At 32.2% G+C, this 19,197-nt stretch overlaps 1 protein-coding gene across 1 annotated transcript in view; it reads right to left on the bottom strand.

The window, feature by feature from the left end:
* The window catches only part of LOC149773176 (complement C3-like), a 519,398-nt gene that overhangs the window by 52,043 nt on the left and 448,158 nt on the right, over positions 1–19,197 (bottom strand). The window contains exons 31-32 of the mRNA XM_089946681.1: positions 6,954–7,056; positions 1,712–1,789 (exon numbers count right to left, since the gene is read on the bottom strand). Coding sequence (XP_089802807.1) covers positions 1,712–1,789; positions 6,954–7,056 — 181 coding nt within the window. The remainder of the gene's footprint in view (positions 1–1,711; positions 1,790–6,953; positions 7,057–19,197) is intronic.

The raw sequence follows: 19,197 nt of genomic DNA, 5'->3' as shown, positions 1-19,197 counted from the left end.
ATTCATCAGTCTTTGTGGCTATTGGAGTTCCATCCTTATACTTTATATATGCCATTCATCAGTTTTCAAGGCTTTTGGAGTTCCAACCGTATGCTTTATATATGCGATTCATCAGTCTTTGTGGCTATTGGAGTTCCATCCTTATACTTTATATATGCCATTCATCAGTTTTCAAGGCTTTTGGAGTTCCAACCGTATGCTTTATATATGCGATTCATGTGTTTGTGGCTATTGGAGTTCCATCCTTATACTTTATATATGCCATTCATCAGTTTTCAAGGCTTTTGGAGTTCCAACCGTATGCTTTATATATGCGATTCATCAGTGTTTGTGGCTATTGGAGTTCCATCTTTATACTTTATATATGCCATTCATCAGTTTTCATGGCTATTGGAGTCTCGATCCTTATACTTTATATATGCCATTCATCAGTTTTCAAGGCTTTTGGAGTTCCAACCGTATGCTTTATATATGCGATTCATCAGTCTTTATGGCTATTGGAGTTCCATCCTTATACTTTATATATGCCATTCATCAGTTTTCAAGGCTTTTGGAGTTCCAACCGTATGCTTTATATATGCGATTCATCAGTCTTTATGGCTATTGGAGTTACATCCTTATACTTTATATATGCCATTCGTTAGTTTCATGGCTATTGGAGCTCCATCTGTATACTTTATATATGCCATTAATCAGTTTTCATGGCTATTGGAGTTCCATCCTTATACTTTATGTATACCATTCACCAGTCTTTGTGGCTATTGGAGTTCCATCCTCACACTTTATATATGCCATTCATCAGTTTTCATGGCTATTGGAGCTCCATCCATATACTTTATATATACCATTCATCAGTCTTTATGGCTATTGGAGTTCCATCCTCATGCTTTATACATACCATTCATCAGTTTTCATGGCTATTGGGTCTCGATCCTTATACTTCGTATATACCATTCATATTGCTATTGGGTCTCCATCTTTACACTTTATACATACCATTCATCCATCTTCATGGCTATTGGGGCTCCATCCTTATACTTTATGTATACCATTCATCCGTATTCATAGCTATTGGGTCTCCATCCTTACACTTTATATATACCATTCATCCGTATTCATAGCTATTGGGTCTCCATCTTTACACTTTATATATACCATTCATCCGTATTCATAGCTATTGGGTCTCCATCTTTACACTTTATATATACCATTCATCCGTATTCATAGCTATTGGGTCTCCATCTTTACACTTTATATATACCATTCATCCGTATTCATGGCTATCAGGGCTCCCTCCTTATACTAGTGGCAAACACCATTATATGAATTTTCACTTGAACTGATTGGTGAATAATGTTAAACAGTTACAAAACACTGCTATAATGCTCAGACGAATCTGATGTTTGAGACGTTTGAGTTAATAAATTATATGCTGGAGGCTTCTGTATAAAATCTTGTTCCATTATTTTTTATATAAATGCATGTAAATTAAAATCAGTTACAAGTATTTTTTAAACTATGTAACATTTGTTGACAATCTTGTCAATGAACTCATAATTCAACAAAATATCTTGTAGACCATGGTGTCATAGGAATAAAATGGCAGTGTCAACAAAGTACCCTACTGCCAAATGTTGGTAACTTCTGTCTATGCTCTTGGATGTCTGTCATAAATTGATAAATAAAAACCAAGTTTGGCAGATGTACTCACATCATCTACATACAAGATAACTGACTCTCTTGTGTCTCCTGGTTTCTCAAAATGATTTATTTTTCCTTGTTCTAGCAACTGAAACAGACCAAAATGAATGCTATAAAAGTGACAAGATAAACAGTTGTAGAATAATATTCAGTTTCTATGTCTGCAAGAGTATGAATCTAAACAAGCAGATTTGACTGATTTCATTATGTTACAGCATATATCTTTAGAAAATACTTTTTTTATTTCTCATAAATACAGAGAATGAATTATCCTACTAAATATTTTCCTTGTCTAAAAAATGTATTGTTTTGTTTTGTCTAAAACCTGTTTAGTATTTGTCGAAAACCTGTATAATATTTGTCTAAAACCTGTATTGTTTTGTTTTAAATATTTCCAAATGATTGAGAAATGTCTCATAAATCTATTGTGAAAGTTTCATAGAAAACAAGATGGAAAATGTAGAAGTTACCATGAGCTGAATTACTATATGTTATACACTAAAAAAAAATTCTATTTGCTATACTGAATCAGGAAAGATCATGCACTTCCATTTGATTATGCAACAATACACACATAACTAGTGATCAGTTTCATTGGTGGTTAATTGAATCTTTGTAATGTGACAAGTGATTCACAGATGCAAACCTTGGACAAAGGGTCAACTGTGTCCACCCGTGTTAACTAGGAACATTTATTTCTTCAACCTAAAGAATACCTTACCACAACATTCAAAGTTTGAAGGCCAAATTTATATACAGCATGAAACATACATAAACAATGTAATTTATATACATATATTGTAAATATGTAATATGGCCAAGATAAGTCCAAAGGAGTACACTATGGATAAAAGACCTCCATTTTAAACTGTTCATCAACTACAAGTCTCCTTTTAATTTAGTAACTCTAGAAACAGTCAAGAGACTTCAAAACTTAATAGTATGAATATTACACTGTATTCATATGCAAGACAAACGGTCAATAACTCTCAACAAAGATTCCACAATAAAAAATGTTTGTTTAGATGATGACCATTACAAGTACAGGGCTTTATGGCAATCAACTGAAAGCCAGGGACTAGCTGAGTTCATTTCTATCTTGCACCACATTAGGCACCCAAACATGACAGAAGCAGGAAATAAAACTAGTTTACTATACAAATTTTGATCAAGTGATTAGCTTCTAGAATTTTGTTTATCAAAATAAATTTTATGTGTCTTAAGGGGACTGTAAAGAAAACAATTGAATATTGTTTTACTTAATATGTATCCACCTTCTATGATAATAAAACTGCAAGTTTCAAAAATGAATCTGATTGTAATGGAAAATGTTATACTTGGTATTTTGAGAAAACAATCTTCCTCATTCTACATAGAAGATCAAACATAAGTTATCCTGTGACTGAGTTTTAAGGTCACTGGGATGTATTGTGTACTTGTTTTATTATTCCTTGATTGAGGGTTGTGGATAGAGATTTTCATACCTGACTTTTTTCATGATTGTAAGTAGTAAATAAGATGCTTAGTTCAATTTGAGTTCAAGGCCTAACCTCAAACCTCGTTTATCAGTTAGTGGAATTATCCATGGGAATCCAGAACATTCTCTTATATTGTATGTCAAGGGGGGTATATTTGTGTGTGTGCATATATATATATATATATATATATATATATATATATATATATATATATATACACACACACATAGACACACACAGATACATACATATGGTACTTGGTAAGCTAATAGTTAATTCCTGTTATAAGGTCAGTCTGTGGAATCAGTTACGGTTGTGATTGTATCCAGATATAATTTGAGACAAATTATGGCTTTAAATTTTAAATTATTCATGGGAATTACAAAGTGCTCATTGACATTTGGACTAACAAATTGCTTTGGGATTATTGTGAACTCATTCAAAGACATTTACGATTGCATCATTCTGGTATATTAGGACATTCAAGAGTACCGGTATATCAGGACATTTAAGACTATTGGAATTCATTTGGAACATTCTATACTTTAGGACATTTAGGATTATTTGGGATTTAATTCACAATACTTTTGTTTCTTAAGTTTTCACTTTGTAACTTAACAAAAATAATAACTTGTCAATTTTACTAAACTATTTAGTTTCAATTTTTTCTGTTACATAGTTTAAGACCTAGAGCTGTAGCACTGTTGACTGTCCTCTAAATGCTAAGTTCACCTTGAAGACAAAGTTCATATCAATGAGTCTCATATTTGTTAGGCATTGCTTCCCACTGATCTCTGTAATGGGGGAGAGAGTGCATAAAAAATTCAATGTTTTAATAAATTTGTTTAAATCTTTCATTTTTTTAAATGTGGTGGATTTCAACCATACAACAATGGGAGTGGTAGATGGTTATAAAACAGTATATTTATCCTACTGCAAATAGCATCATATATATGGCTCCAAGCAAAAAAGAAATAACTCATTTTAGAAAAATCTAAGAATCACAGTGACTTGTCAAATGTACATCTTCATATGATGACCAGTATATTTAATAAGTCTGATGGCATTCATTTTAAAACTCAAACTAGTTACACGCACAATATTCTGTAACACTGCATTTGAATTCCTGCCAGGACAGAACAATGCTGGAGTGAATTGATCACATATTCCAACTGTCATTTTCGTGGCAGGGGGTGGGGGTGGAGTGAAATATACAAATATGTACTTCTGAATAGACCCTTCAGTGTACATTAATAAATGTGTGTGATGAATACCTTTTAATGAATAAACAAGCTTGTAATTGTTAATATTCTTTATAGGCAAAGAGGCAGTAATATGTAATGACAAAGATACTACATCATGTGCATTAGAATTGCATGTAATATCAGAGACATTTACCACCAACTATTGAGAATTAATGTCTGCTATTACACAATCTTTTTAATTGTATTTTTTAAAAATCCTTCAATAACTACACCCAGTGGTGCACAACCAATCATATTTTACCTCTCCAGACATCGATCTTACAGATAGCTAATTTCTTCCTCTGGCTCTTTGAAGAAAGAAATTTAACTCTGAGTATGATCAAAGGCTTCCGCTATATGATCGCTGACACATTTCGTCATCATGGGTGTAAAGAAATTCAAGGACTTAGCTGATTTAATCGCTATCTTTTTAGTATACTCGGCCTACAACTTTAACCCTCTGCCCTAAGTAGACTCTACCTTGGGTGTTAACCTGGCTGAACAAGACCCCCTTTTAACCAAATGCATGGGCATCTCTGGCACACCTATCCTACAAGACCTGCTTCCTCATGGCCTTAGAGACATCTGGCAGAATTAGTGAAATACATGTCCCGTCTGCAGATCCCATTTATTTGCAGTTCCGACAAGATGACAGTTTCCTTGTTCATTGCCAAGAGCCATCTCCCTTCCATGGGTTACCAGACCTTTGTCTTGAAAGCTGTCTTTCCTGGATGCATCAACTGACGGCCACTTACAAGATCGAGTCATATCTTTTAAGTGGAACTTTAATTGAACAGGACCAGTGTGTCAAAAGAGATCACGCCTTATTCTGCCTCTTAAGTCAGGACAAGACAATATAACAGCTCAGGCTCTCTCATCCTGGATCAAGTGGAGTATTTGCTCAACATACAGGGAAATAACCACGACTCAAATGAACCTATTACGCATCTGGGCTCATGAGGTTAGGGGAATTGCCACCAACCTAGCATTCGAACGGAACAATTTGTCTAATATCTTAGTAATATAATCATTTATTTCAAGTTTGGTAAAACCTCTAACGGAAATATGTCCTCAAGAGTTTTAACAGACTCAGTCAATCAAAGGCAAGATCAAATTAGTAATATGCATCAGTCTTGGTCCTTATTCAACTTGTCTGAAATCTTAACAATGCAAGCAAATATTTCACATTTAATCAAAATCAATCCAAGAAATACTGTATCCAGAATGATAACAAAGTCAGTCAGATGCCAGATAACATCATTAATATATTTTGATCTTTATCATGATCAAAATCTGTCAGAATTTGATGACAAGCTTGTATTCAAAGTCTGGTTCAAACCACGCTTTATGACCAGGTGAGCTTAAAATTACAGGAGCAAAGAGATTTATCTACCTGCACATCTTCCGGTGATGAGCTTCATATTTACCAAATTTCATTGCAATCCATTAAAAACACAAAAGGCTTATTGCATTCATGATTGTGGGATGGATGGAAGGATGTATGGATGGATGCAACGATTCCAATATACCCCCATTGAAGTGAATGATATAAAAACCTTTAGCAAAACCTTATATGGTGTAAACCACCATCCACTTTTTATGAATGGTATTAAAACCCTAGCAGCAAGGACTTAAATGGTGTAAACACCCCACCATTTAAGTGAATGGTATTAAAACCCAAGCAAAGCCTTACATGGTATAAACCACCACTGCTGCAAATATAGTGACTTATCTTGTTCAATTTATTGTAAGATATCTAATACAATCTTTTACCTATTTACCTATTTTGTTATAAAGTGTTGAAATATAGGCATTTCTTGGATGTTATTTGATAATATTTAGCTAATAATCAAGGGACATGATTATATTCAAAATGAAATTGACAAGACATTACTTATAAAAAGTGTATCTAGGTCTATGAGATATTGTGTATACCATATTGCATCAGAATATGTTGAGTGGTTCCTGAACTACGCTGCATCTAAGGATGTGCTGTCACAGAGTTTAGACTGACATAAAATGTTAATACATCCATAAAAATTGGATCAATAAAGATGAAAACTTGGAAAGGTACATTTACATGTTATAGGCAATTTTCCTACCAAATGGTATCCAAACATGTGGAAAGGTTGGAGACACGTTTGTGTTAGTTGTGAACTGAATGACAGAACGTTTGCCCTGGATGAAACAGTGCATCAGAAGAGTGTTGCCTTTTGTGCCCCCAACTTGGAAAGAAATACTGCGAACTCAACAAAATGTTTCCCTGAGCAGATGCCAATATTGCCCACCCCTTATGAATCCCCAGAGTAAAGCTCCTTCATTTTGATTGAATAATCCTGAAGCATGGAAACTGATCTGGTGAGGCATTATGCTACATTTGGGTTTATTCTGTTCAGAACCGGGTGCATACTGTATTCTGATCATCAAGGTCTTAGGTGAAACTTTACACATCTGATAGGTGGTTATCTGTTGAAAATATCAAAATATCAGCTTAATGAATATGCTGATGAATAGGAATTAGTGAACTCACATCCATCAGATCCTGATCATTTGCCAGTTTGAATCCTGTCTGTATGCCAAAGTCCACAATTGACATTCCAGCATTTTTTCCTTCTTCTGCCTTCGGAACATAGCTGTAAAGCAGAAATTTAATTGTGTATACTTATGAAATATGCACTAATAACACCCAAGTGCAAAATGTCTGCATCAGAATTGCCATCAAATTATGTGCTGGCAGAACAGGTTCCATCCTTTTTGTTTCTACTAAGGATTTTCAACACACAGCACAGACTTTGGATCTTCTGGCACACTGTGTATAACTGACTTTTATGAAGATCCAACACGAATAGAAACTGGCAATAATTATGTCAGAAAAGGAAAGATGAAACTTGTACAATGAACATGACATGCAAAGCAATAGTGTTACATTATTAGGATTGTATTGAAGTATATAATGATGCAGAATCATTACCCTTCAGTGTTGTGAACTTTATGTATTGCCCCCTCAAAAAATAGTGGCTTTAAACAAAGTACATACAAATCAGGAGAACTGAAATTCAGTGACTTTTCAATGACCAGTTTTCAGTTTTCAATAATGTTTGACTGCATCAAGTATTCTACTTCAATAAAACAACAAAAAATACAAACACAATACAGAAATAAATAAATGTAATACAATATGATAGGGATTTTTTTTAAAAGTCTTTGTAATTGGACCCATATGTTAACCACTGCTCTAAAGCTTCTAGCTTTTTCTCCTCCAGTTGCAACACCAGTGCTTTCAGTTCAGAGATGCTTCCAGGATTTTATTTAAGGGGGGAGGGGAGCTCACACTTGTCACCAAAATAAGGAGGAAGTAGAGTGGGTTGAGGAAATGGCCACATTTCAATATTTACCTAACACTTTAATATCCATCTCCTTCCAGATCCAATCTGTCAGAGTCCTATTGAAATCAGAATCTTTAAATGATGTCACGTTTAGCTGTATATGCATTAATCTGTCATATTTTTACAAGCTTAATCTGTTTCTTACCTGTGAATGAATATTGTTTTGTGCTGAGATGTCCCTTTCACAGTCTTCTGTCTGAGAGGGCATATACATATCTAGTAAAGCCAGCTGGAACAAATTTTAGAACTGTTCTTTATGGTTGTTATGTGCACCTTTCCACAGTTCATATGTGTTGCTATATGGATACTTCTAATCGAAAATAAGATTTTTCACTACCGTATGCTCTGTTAAAGTTTACTGACAACTCTGCCACATTTATTATCTGTTCCATAATGCTGTGTTAGGATTTGAAGTCCATCAATGCCAAAGTCTGCTTGTTGAAGGTATTCTGATCAAATAAATATCTTTACTACCTAATTTCATTTTTAGATTCTTATTTCTTACATTTAACTGAACTCTTATAGGAATAATATGTAGCTACGCTCAAGGTATTTTGAAATATGCATTTTTAATATATTTTGGATTTACTGGGTCGCATTATTGCATATTCATGTTTCTTTTCACCCCAAAACCCTAAGATATTATGCCAGGGACTGATTAAAAAATGAAATTTAAATATAGCATGTAGTCAAAATTTTAGGAATATGGAGCAGTTTTCTCGTCAACAGAAGGAAATTTAGAAATATGTAAAAAATGTAAACAACTTGCACAGTACCTAAAACTAAATAAATGTTATCATATCGCTACATTTCTTCAAGTGAATTAAATAGACAGTGAAAACGTGTATTCCCATTTTTTTTTTTTGCTATCAAGAATAATTTGGCAGTAAATCATCCCTGATCGAATATTAGAATTCACCTTGCATTGATTTTCTCTGAAATAAAAACATACTCCAGGTGAAGTTAAAGATATAAATCATGTTACTATTGATTGTTTCAATTGCATGTGTTCTTATACCTGAAAATTGAGCAGTAAATTAAAAGCAAAGACTTCACAACACTCCTCCAGAATTTAAATGGGTTAATCCACGTTTGTAAGTCTAAAGGTTGTCACTAACATCCACCAAATGAACAGTCCAGAAGTCTATACCGCTTAAGTTGGTGATCAGACCTATTAAAACAACAACTCTTTAAAATGTTATGAATTTGTTATATGGTGCATATTTTAATCAAAAGTTGACATACATTTGCAGTATAACATATTTCTGAACCTTCAGAATGATGTCATTAACTGTATGTACACCTTCCATCATGTTGACAAGGCATCTTCAGCTAAAATGCTCAAAAATATCTTCACGTAGGGTAAAAATGTTACTCTTTCTAAAAAATGTATGCTATGAGTGCATATTTGGCTGAATAAGAGGATCAAATTAAATTTAAACATTGTGTCATGGCTTTACTCACCTTAAAATGTGTGATAAAATTATAAAATGGCCAGATATTCAAGATTTGGGTGTTTTGCATTACATAAAAACCAATAATTCCGTGTAAGACATTATCATGTGAACACAGGGTATGGTGAAATACAAATACCTGTTTTGATTTCCATTATTTCCCCCATTGTCTGTGCATAGCTAATAAGAGCTTTGTAGCACAAGATCCTACAGGGCTAACTTGTATGTGAAAAGAAATGAAAATTTCACTTTACTTTTAAAATGAACGTATTTTAATTCAGTTTTTATTATGCCTTCTTTACAATTAATTTCAAAACGCCATTGAAAGAGGGGTTGATTTTTATTTTGTATCCATACAGCTGGTAGACTGGACCATTTTCAGACTCACAATCTGGTATCTCCATAAACACTTTTCCAGCTTCAATATTCTAATATACCTGATAGTTTTAAAAATAAATTGATATCATCATAATCATCAGCCAGTATTTGCCAAATGAAATCAGAAACTAAAGATGAACCATGCTGGGATTCAGCCAATTTTAATTTTTAGGTGGCCTGTATTTTAAACACACATTTGTGAAACTTCTTTAATGTAAGGTTCAAACTATGACAGAATGAATTTTCCAGGTCGCAATATGCTAATTAAACTTAGTGAAAGAGTGTGCATACATTTATGACGTCACATGAAAGGGGCACTATTCATTATATCTGATTACTTCCAGTGGAATATGATAATAGTTGAGACATAATCGAAAATCAAACTGTACTTCTGATTGTTACAGAACATTAAAAAAATTACTCAAAAGAAATTTTTTCCTTCATATTATATTATTATGCAAAATAAAATCTCTAAAATTCAATGACTTTCAATGACCTTTAATGACCATGTGGACCTTGTGTTAGAAAGAAAAATCACTCCTCCAGGTTTGACAATTTGTATGATTCATTATTCAAAATGGCCACAACTCTTTTATTATTATACCAAATGTTTATATCATTACTGTTCCAGTATAATGCACCCAAACTGCACAAAATATAGTTCCAGATAAACAGTCTAAAGTTGCTTGTTCCAGATATGATTTCAAGTAAATAATTACAGACTGTGATCTGCCTTTCCACTAAGCAATGCCAAATGTGAGTTTATACTGTTTGCAGCTGTGTCTATACCAGTAAACACTAATATGCAGAGTAACACTAATTTTTATGTGTCCTGAACATTTGCATTTAAAAACAAATCTTTAATAACTGAAATCCACATTATTCTATTAGTGAGCCACATAAAACATTACCTTATAATAAAGTTCCAAGCACTAATTTCTCATCAACCTTCATACCTAGTTTGCCATATTTGTAAAGGAGCTGCTTCATACTGATCTGAAGGTCAAAAGATCTAAGTTGAAGTTTGCTGGAGGAAAAATCTTGACCTTGGCTTCCACTCAATGTTTCAAGATTTCGGCAGCTGTTTCTCATCAAATTTATGGATCACATTTACAAATAGACTATGCGTAATAGAGAGCACACTAATGACACAGGGAGCCAAAAGGTCAATAGTCAATATTATTGGAACCAAATTATTTTGTTTGATACATAATAAATCCAGTTTCCTAGACCTAATTCTCATCAAACATTTACATGCCATTATTTTTAAATATGATAATAATAACACAATAACAAAGATACAGTCACATACTTCTCAGTGCAAAAAGGAGCGTCGTTCTGCAGTTTGTCCAAGGCAAACACACGAAGCTGTGACTTTTGTAAAATTTTGAATTTTAATTAAATAATTAAAGGTGATGTAATGGGATAATTCTAGATATATAGACTTGGAATGAAAACATAATATTTATCATTATATATCACGAAAATATTCTCCTGATTTAATTAAAAAATAATTAAAGTCTCATTCTAATATTTTTAACACAATCTATTAATCAACAATTTACTTTTTATTATGGTTATGAAGCAAAAAATGGGTGCATATAATTATGTTAGGCTTAACATTTCAATGTACGAGTGATGCTTAGAAGCATTATTAGCAAGGGATTCATTGCAAAATGTCCCAATCAATACACTGACAGGACCTTAAACACGAATTTGTTTTATAAAAAGGGGGTGACCATATGTATTTAACATTAATGGGCCATAACTATACAAAATGAAGTTAAATGCTGGGGATCAAACTTGTGCAAAAAGCTCAGCAAGCTAAAGCTACCATGAAATCTGCTTGAAATCAAATGAATCCCATTCCAATGATCATAGCTGGAAAATATCTGCAATAATTCCACTGATTAGTGGTACTGAAACCTTTCAATATGTGTTATGGTACACAGATCTGTCAATTATATAAGAAAATCAAATAAATTGGAGATATCATTAATAAAATGATGCAAATCGATCTGGTAGAAATCTGATATCATGTGTAAAGCTATGCCGCAGGAATCAAAGTTTAGAATCGGTAATCCTATTTGATGACAAAGGCCATATCAGATGACAAATGAGATAAAACAGTGGATCAGAAATCAAAGTTTGGAATGGGTAATCCTATTTAATGAGAGGCCATATCTGATGGCAGATGAGATAAAACAGTACATCAGAAATCAAAGTTTAGAATGGGTAATCCTATTTGATGACACAGGCCATTTCCGATGGCAGATGAGATAAAACAGTGGATCAGAAATCAAAGTTTAGAATGGGTAATCCTAATTCATGACAGAGGCCATATATGATGGCAGATCAGCCACATTTGAAAAAAAAATAAAAGCCATCTATACTGTAATACGTTCAGTCAAATGTGGTCAAATTGTCATGACCGTTTTTCCAGATGAAGATATTTAAATATTTTTTTTAATAGCAAATGTGGCACATCTGACACGAGATCAGCATCACATGAGCCAATTTGAAAGACATTTACGCCAGGAAGCTTTTAATTAAATTTGTTTGAATTCTAACAGGCAGTTTTTGAGAAGCTGTAATTAAAAAATTAGAAGATGTATTTCAAAAGTTATTCTATTTTCTTTTAGGAATGGTGTTTATATTGTACATTCAATCAGGATAATTTGAATAAACTCTGAAGACATTAATACCAGGATGCTTACCTTTGAACTGAGTCAAATTCTGTTAATTTGATTTTTAAGATAAAGTCATGTAAAAGCTTTTTCCTTTTTGGTAATAATGACCTTATTTTACAGTGAATCAGTACCTACATCATATTTAGTAATATAGGCCTTATTTTAAAATGGATCAGTATCTACATTATTTTTAGTAAACGGGGCCTTATTGTACAGTGGATCAGTATCGGTGCTATCTTTAGTAATAGTGGCCTTATTTTACAGCAGATCAGTACCTACTTTATTTTTAGAAATAGTGGCCTTATTCTCCATAATATAAGTATCTGCATTATTTTTAGTAAAAGGGGCTATATTGTGGATCAGTATCTACATTATGTTTTAGCAATAAAGGCCTTATTTCAAAGCAGATCAGTACCTACTTTATTTTTAGTAATTGTGGCCTTATTTTACAGTGAGTCAGCATCTACATTATTGTTTAGTAATAGTGGCCTTATTTTACAGAATATCAGTATCTACATTATTTTATAGTAATAGTGGACTTATTTTACAGTGAATCAGTACCTATATTATTTTTAGCAATAAAGGCCTTATTTCAAATCAGATCAGTACCTACTTTATTTTTTAGCAATAGTGGCCTTATTTTACAGAGGATCAGTATCTACATTATTTTTAGTAATAGTGGTCTTATCTTACAGTGGATCAGTATCTACATTATTTTTTGTAATAGTGGCCTTATTTTACAATGGGTCAGTACCTATATTATTTAAAGTAATAGTGGCCTTATTTTACAGTGGATCAGTACCTACATTAATTTTTAGTAATGGTGGCCATTTTTTTATAAGTATCTGCATTATTTTTAGTAAATGTGGCCTTATTTTACAGTGGATCAGTATCTATATGATTTCCTAGTAATACTGGCCTTATTTTACAGTGGATTGGTACCTACATTATTTTCGGTAATAGTGACCTTAGTTTACAGTGCATCAGTATCTACATCATTTTTTATTAATAGTCACCTTATTTTACAGTAGATCAGTATCTACATTATTTTATCAATAGAAACCTTATTTTACAGCGGAGCAGTACCTACATTGTTTTTGTAACAGTGGCCTTATTTTACAGTTTATCAGTATCTACATTATTTTTAGTAATTGTGGTCGTGTCTTACAGTGGATCAGTGCCTACATTATTTTTAGTAGTAGTGGTCTTATTTTACAGTTGATTGGTATCTACATTATTTGTAGTAAAAGTGGCCCTGTTTTACAGTGGATCAGTATTTACATTATTTCAAGTAATTGTGGCCTTATTTTTCATTGGAGCAGTATCTACATTATTTCAAGTAATAGTGGCCTTCTTTTACAATGGATCAGAATCTACATTTTTTTTAGTAATTGTGATATTATTTTACAGTGGATCAGTATCTACATCATTTTTAGTAAATGTGGCCTTATTTTACAATGGATCAGCACCTACATTATTTTTAGGAAATGTGTCCTTATTTTACAGTGGATCAGAACATACATTATTTTTAGTAATAGTGGCCTCCTTTCACAGTGGATCAGTATCTACATTATTTTCAGTAATAGTGGCCTTATTTTACAGTGGATCAGTATGTAGATTATTTTAGTAATAGTGTCCTTATTATCCAGTGGATCAGTATCTACATTATTTTTAGTAATAGTCACCTTATTTTACAGTGGATCAGTATCTACAGTATCTACATTAATTTTAGTAGTAGTGGTCATTTGTTTATAGTGGATCAGTATCTACATTATTTGTAGTAAAAGTGAACCTGTTTTACAGTGGATCAGTATCTACATTATTTTTTTGTAATAGTGGCCTTATTGTACAGTGGATCAGCATCTAAATTATTTTTAGTAATTGTGGCCTTATTTTACAGTTGATCAGTACCTATATTATTTTTTAGTTATTTTTATTAAAAATGACCCTGTTTTACAGTGAATCAATATCTACATTATTTTTAGTAATAGTCACCTTATTTTACAGTGGATCAGTACCTACATTATCTTTTAGTAATGGTGGCCATTTTTTTATAGTGGATCAGTATCTGCATTATTTTTACTAAATGACCCTGTTTTACAGTGGATCAGTATCTACATTATTTTTTAGTAATGGTGGCCATCTTTTTATAGTGGATCAGTATCTACATTATTTTTAGTAAATGTGGCCTTATTTTACAGTGGATCAGTATCTATATTATTTTCTAGTAATAGTGGCCTCTTTTTACTGTCCGTATCTACATTATTTTCAGTAATAGTGGCCTTAGTTTACAGTGCATCAGTATCTACATTATTTTTTATTAATAGTCACCTGATTTTACAGTAGATCAGTATCTACATTATTATAGCAATATAAACCTTATTTTACAGTGGAGCAGTACCTACATTGTTATTAGTAATAGTGGCCTTATTTTACAGTGGACCAGTATCTACATTATTTTTAGCAATTGTGGTCTTGTCTTACAGTGGATCAGTGCCTACATTATTTTTAGTAGTAGTGGTCTTATTTTACAGTTAATTGGTATCTAAATTATTTGTAGTAAAAGTGGCCCTGTTTTACAGTGGATAAGTATCTACATTATTTTTAGTTACTGTGGCCTTATTTTACATGGATCAGTATCTACATTTTTTTAATAATAATTGTGGCCTTCTTTTACAGTGGATCGGTATCTACATCATTTTTAGTAAATGTGGCCTTATCTTACAATGGATCAGCACCTACATTTTTTTAAATAATAGTGGCCTTGTTTTACAGTGGATCAGCACCTACATTATTTTTAGTAAATGTGGCCTCAGTTTACAGTATATCAGCACCTACATTATTTTAAGTAATAGTGGCTTTCTTTTACAGTGGATCAGTATCTACATTATTTTAGTAATAGTGGCCTTATTTTACAGTGGATCAGTATGTACATTAATTTTAGCAATAGTTGCCTTATTTAACAGTGGATCAGTAACAACATTATTTTTAGTAATAGTGGCCGTAATTTACAGTGGATTGGTATCTACATTATTTTAAGTAATTGTGGCCTTATTTTACAGTGGATTGCTATCTACATTATTTTCATTAATAGTGGCTCTAATTTAGAGCAGATCAGTACCTACATTATCTGTAGTAATAGTGGCCTTATTTCACCGAATATCAGTATCTACATTATATTTAGTAATAATGGCCTTAGTTTACAGTGGATCAATATCTACATTATTTTTTATTAATAGTCACCCTATTTTACAATGGATCAGTATCTACATTATTTTTAATAATAGTGGTCTTATCTTACAGTGGATCAGTATCTACATTATTTTCAGTAATAGTGGCCTTAGCTTACAGTGGATCAGTATCTACATTATTTTTAGCCAGAGTGGCCTGATTTTACAGTGGACCAGTATCTACATTATTTTTAGTAATAGTGTCCTTATTTTACATTGGAGTGGTATCTACATTATTTTCAGTAATAATGGCCTTAGTTTACAGTGGATCAGTATCTACATTATTTTTTATTAATAGTCACCCTATTTTACAGTGGATCAGCATCAACATTATTTTAGCAATAGTGGCCTTAGTTAACAGTGGATCAGTATCTACATTTTTTAGTAGTAGTGGTCATTTTTTACAGTAGATCAGTATCTACATTATTTGTAGTAAAAGTGACCTTGTTGTACAGTGGATCAGTATCTACATTAATTTTAGTATTAGTGGTCACGTTTTACAGTGGATCAGTATCTACATTATTTGTAGTAAAAGTAAACCTGTTTTACAATGTATCAGTATCTACATTATTTTTTAATAATAGTGGCCTTATTTTACAGTGGATCAGTATCTACATTATTTTCAGCAATAGTGGCCTTATTTTACAGTGGATCAGTATCTACATTATTTTCAGTAATAGTGGCCTTAGTTTACAGTGGATCACCATCAACATTATTTTAGCAATAGTGGCCTTAGTTTACAGTGGATCAGTATCTACATTTTTTAGTAGTAGTGGTCATATTTTACAGTAGATCAGTATCTACATTATTTGTAGTAAGAGTGACCCTGATTTACAGTGGATCCTATCCACACTATTTTTAGTAGTAGTGGTCATTTTTAGTAATAGTTGCCTTATCTTACAGTGGATCAGCATCTACATTATTTTTAGTAATTGTGGCCTTATTTTACAGTGAATCAGTACCTACATTATTTTTTAGTAATGGTGGCCATTTTGTTATAGTGGATCAGCATCTACATGATTTTTAGTAAATGTGGCCTTATTTTACAGTGGATCAGTATCTATATTATTTTTTATTAATAATCACCTTATTTTACAGTATCTACGTTATTTTAGGAATGGTCACCTTATTTTACAGTGGAACAGTACCTACATTGTTTTTAGAAATAGTGGCCTTATTTTACAGTGGATCAGTATCTACATTATTTCTAGTAATAGTGTTCTTATCTTACAGTGGATCAGTATCTACATTTCTTAGTAGTAGTGGTCATTTTTTTACAGTGGATCAGTATCTACATTATGAGCAGTAAAAGTGACCCTGTTTTACAGTGGATCAGTATCTACATTATTTTCAGTATTAGTGGTCACTTTTTACAGTGGATCAGTATCTACATTATTTGTAGTAATAGTGACCCTGTTTTGCACTGGATCAGTATCTACATTATTTTTTAGTAATAGTGGCCTTATTTTACAGTGGATCAGCATCTACATTAGTTTTAATAATTGTGGCCTTATTTTACAGTGGATCAGTACCTATATATTTTTGAGTAATGGTGGCCATTTTTTTATAGTGGATAAGTATCTACATTATTTTTAGCAAATGTGGTGTTATTTTACAGTAGATCAGTATCTATATTATTTCCTAGTAATACTGGCCTTATTTTACAGTGGATTGGTATCTACATTATTTTCAGTAATAGTGGCCTTAGTTTACAGTGGATCAGTGTCTACATTATTTTAGCAATATAAACCTTATTTTACAGTGGAGAGTACCTTCATTATTTTTGTAATTGTGGTCTTGTCTTACAGTGGATCAGTTTCTGCATTATTTTTAGTAGTAGTGGTCTTATTTTACAGTGGATTGGTATCTACATTATTTGTAGTAAAAGTGCCCCTGATTTACCGTGGATCAGTATCTACATTATTTTTAGTTACTGTGGCCTTATTTTACAGTGGATCAGTACCTACATTATTTCAAGTAATTGTGGCCTTATTTTTCAGTGGAGCAGTACCTACATTATTTCACGTGATAGTGGCCTTATTTTGCAGTGGATCAGTATCTACATTATTTTTTTAGTGATAGTGGCCTTATTTTACAGTGGATCAGTATATATATTTTTTAGTAATTGTGGCCTTATTTTACAATGGATCAGTATCTACATCATTTTTAGTAAATGTGGCCTTATTTTACAATGGATCAGCACCTACATTGGTTTTAGTAAATGTGGCCTTATTTTACAGTATATCAGCACCTACATTATGTTTAGTTATAGTGGCCTTATTTTACAGTGGATCAGTATCTACATTATTTTTAGCAATAGTGGCGTTATTTTACAGTTGATCAGTACCTACATTATTTTAAGTAATAGTGGCCTTATTTTACAGTGGACCAGTATCTACATTATTTTAGTAATTGTGGCCTTATTTTACAGTGGATCAGTATCTCATATTTTTAGTAATAGTGACCTTTAATTATTAGTATCTACTGTATAAGTATCTACATTATTTTTAGTAATTGTGGCCTTATTTTACAGTTGATCAGTAGTTACATTATATTTAGTAATAGTGCTCTTACATTTTTAGTAATGGTGATCTTTTATTATTAATATCTACAGTATTAGTATCTACATCATTTTTTGTAATAGTGGCCTTAGTTTACAGTGGATCAGTATCTACATTATTTTAGCAATAGAAACCTTATTTTACAGTGGAGCAGTACCTTCATTATTTTTAGTAATTGTGGTCTTGTCTTACAGTGGATCAGTTTCTACATTTTTTAGTAGTATTGGTCTTATTTTACAGTGGACTGGTATCTACATTATTTGTAGTAAATGTGGGCCTGTTTTACCTTGGATCAGTATCTACATTATTTTTAGTTACTGTGGCCTTATTTTACAGTGGATTAGTACCTACATTATTTCACGTAATTGTGGCCTCTTTTTTCAATGGAGCAGTAGCTACATTATTTCACGCAATAATGGCCTTATTTTACAATGGATCAGTATCTTCATTATATTTTTAGTAATAGTGGCCTTATTTTACAGTGGATCAGTATCTACATTTTCTTCGTAAGTGTGGCCTTATTTTGCAGTGGATCAGTATCTACATCACTTTTAGTAAATGTGGCCTTATTTTACAGTGGATCAGCACCTACATTATTTTTAATAATAGTGGCCTTATTTTACAGTGGATCAGCACCTACATTATTGTTAGTAAATGTGGCCTTATTATACAGTGGTTCAGTATCTACATTATTTTTAGCAATAGTGGCCTTATTTTACAGTTGATCAGTACCTACATTATTTTAAGTAATAGTGGCATTATTTTACACTGGATCAGTATCTCATAATTTTAGTAATAGTGACCTTTTATTATTAGTTTCTACTGTATAAGTATCTACATTATTTTTAGTAATTGTGGCCTTATTTTACAGTTGATCAGTATCTACATTATATTTAGTAATAGTGGTCTTACATTTTTAGTAATGGTGATCTTTTATTATTAGTATCTACAGTATTAGTATCTCCATTATATTTAGTAATAGTGACCTAATTTTACAGTGGATCAGTATCTACAATTTTTTAGCAATAGTGGCCTTATTTTACAAGGATCTGTAGCATTTAAAAAACATCTACAA

Source organism: Sinohyriopsis cumingii, unplaced genomic scaffold (genome assembly GCF_028554795.1).
Source record: "Sinohyriopsis cumingii isolate HCF-2022 unplaced genomic scaffold, ASM2855479v2 utg000837l, whole genome shotgun sequence".
Classification (NCBI taxonomy): domain Eukaryota; kingdom Metazoa; phylum Mollusca; class Bivalvia; order Unionida; family Unionidae; genus Sinohyriopsis; species Sinohyriopsis cumingii.
The sequence above is the reverse complement of the archived record's forward strand: the minus strand, read 5'-3'. Positions and strand labels throughout refer to the sequence as shown.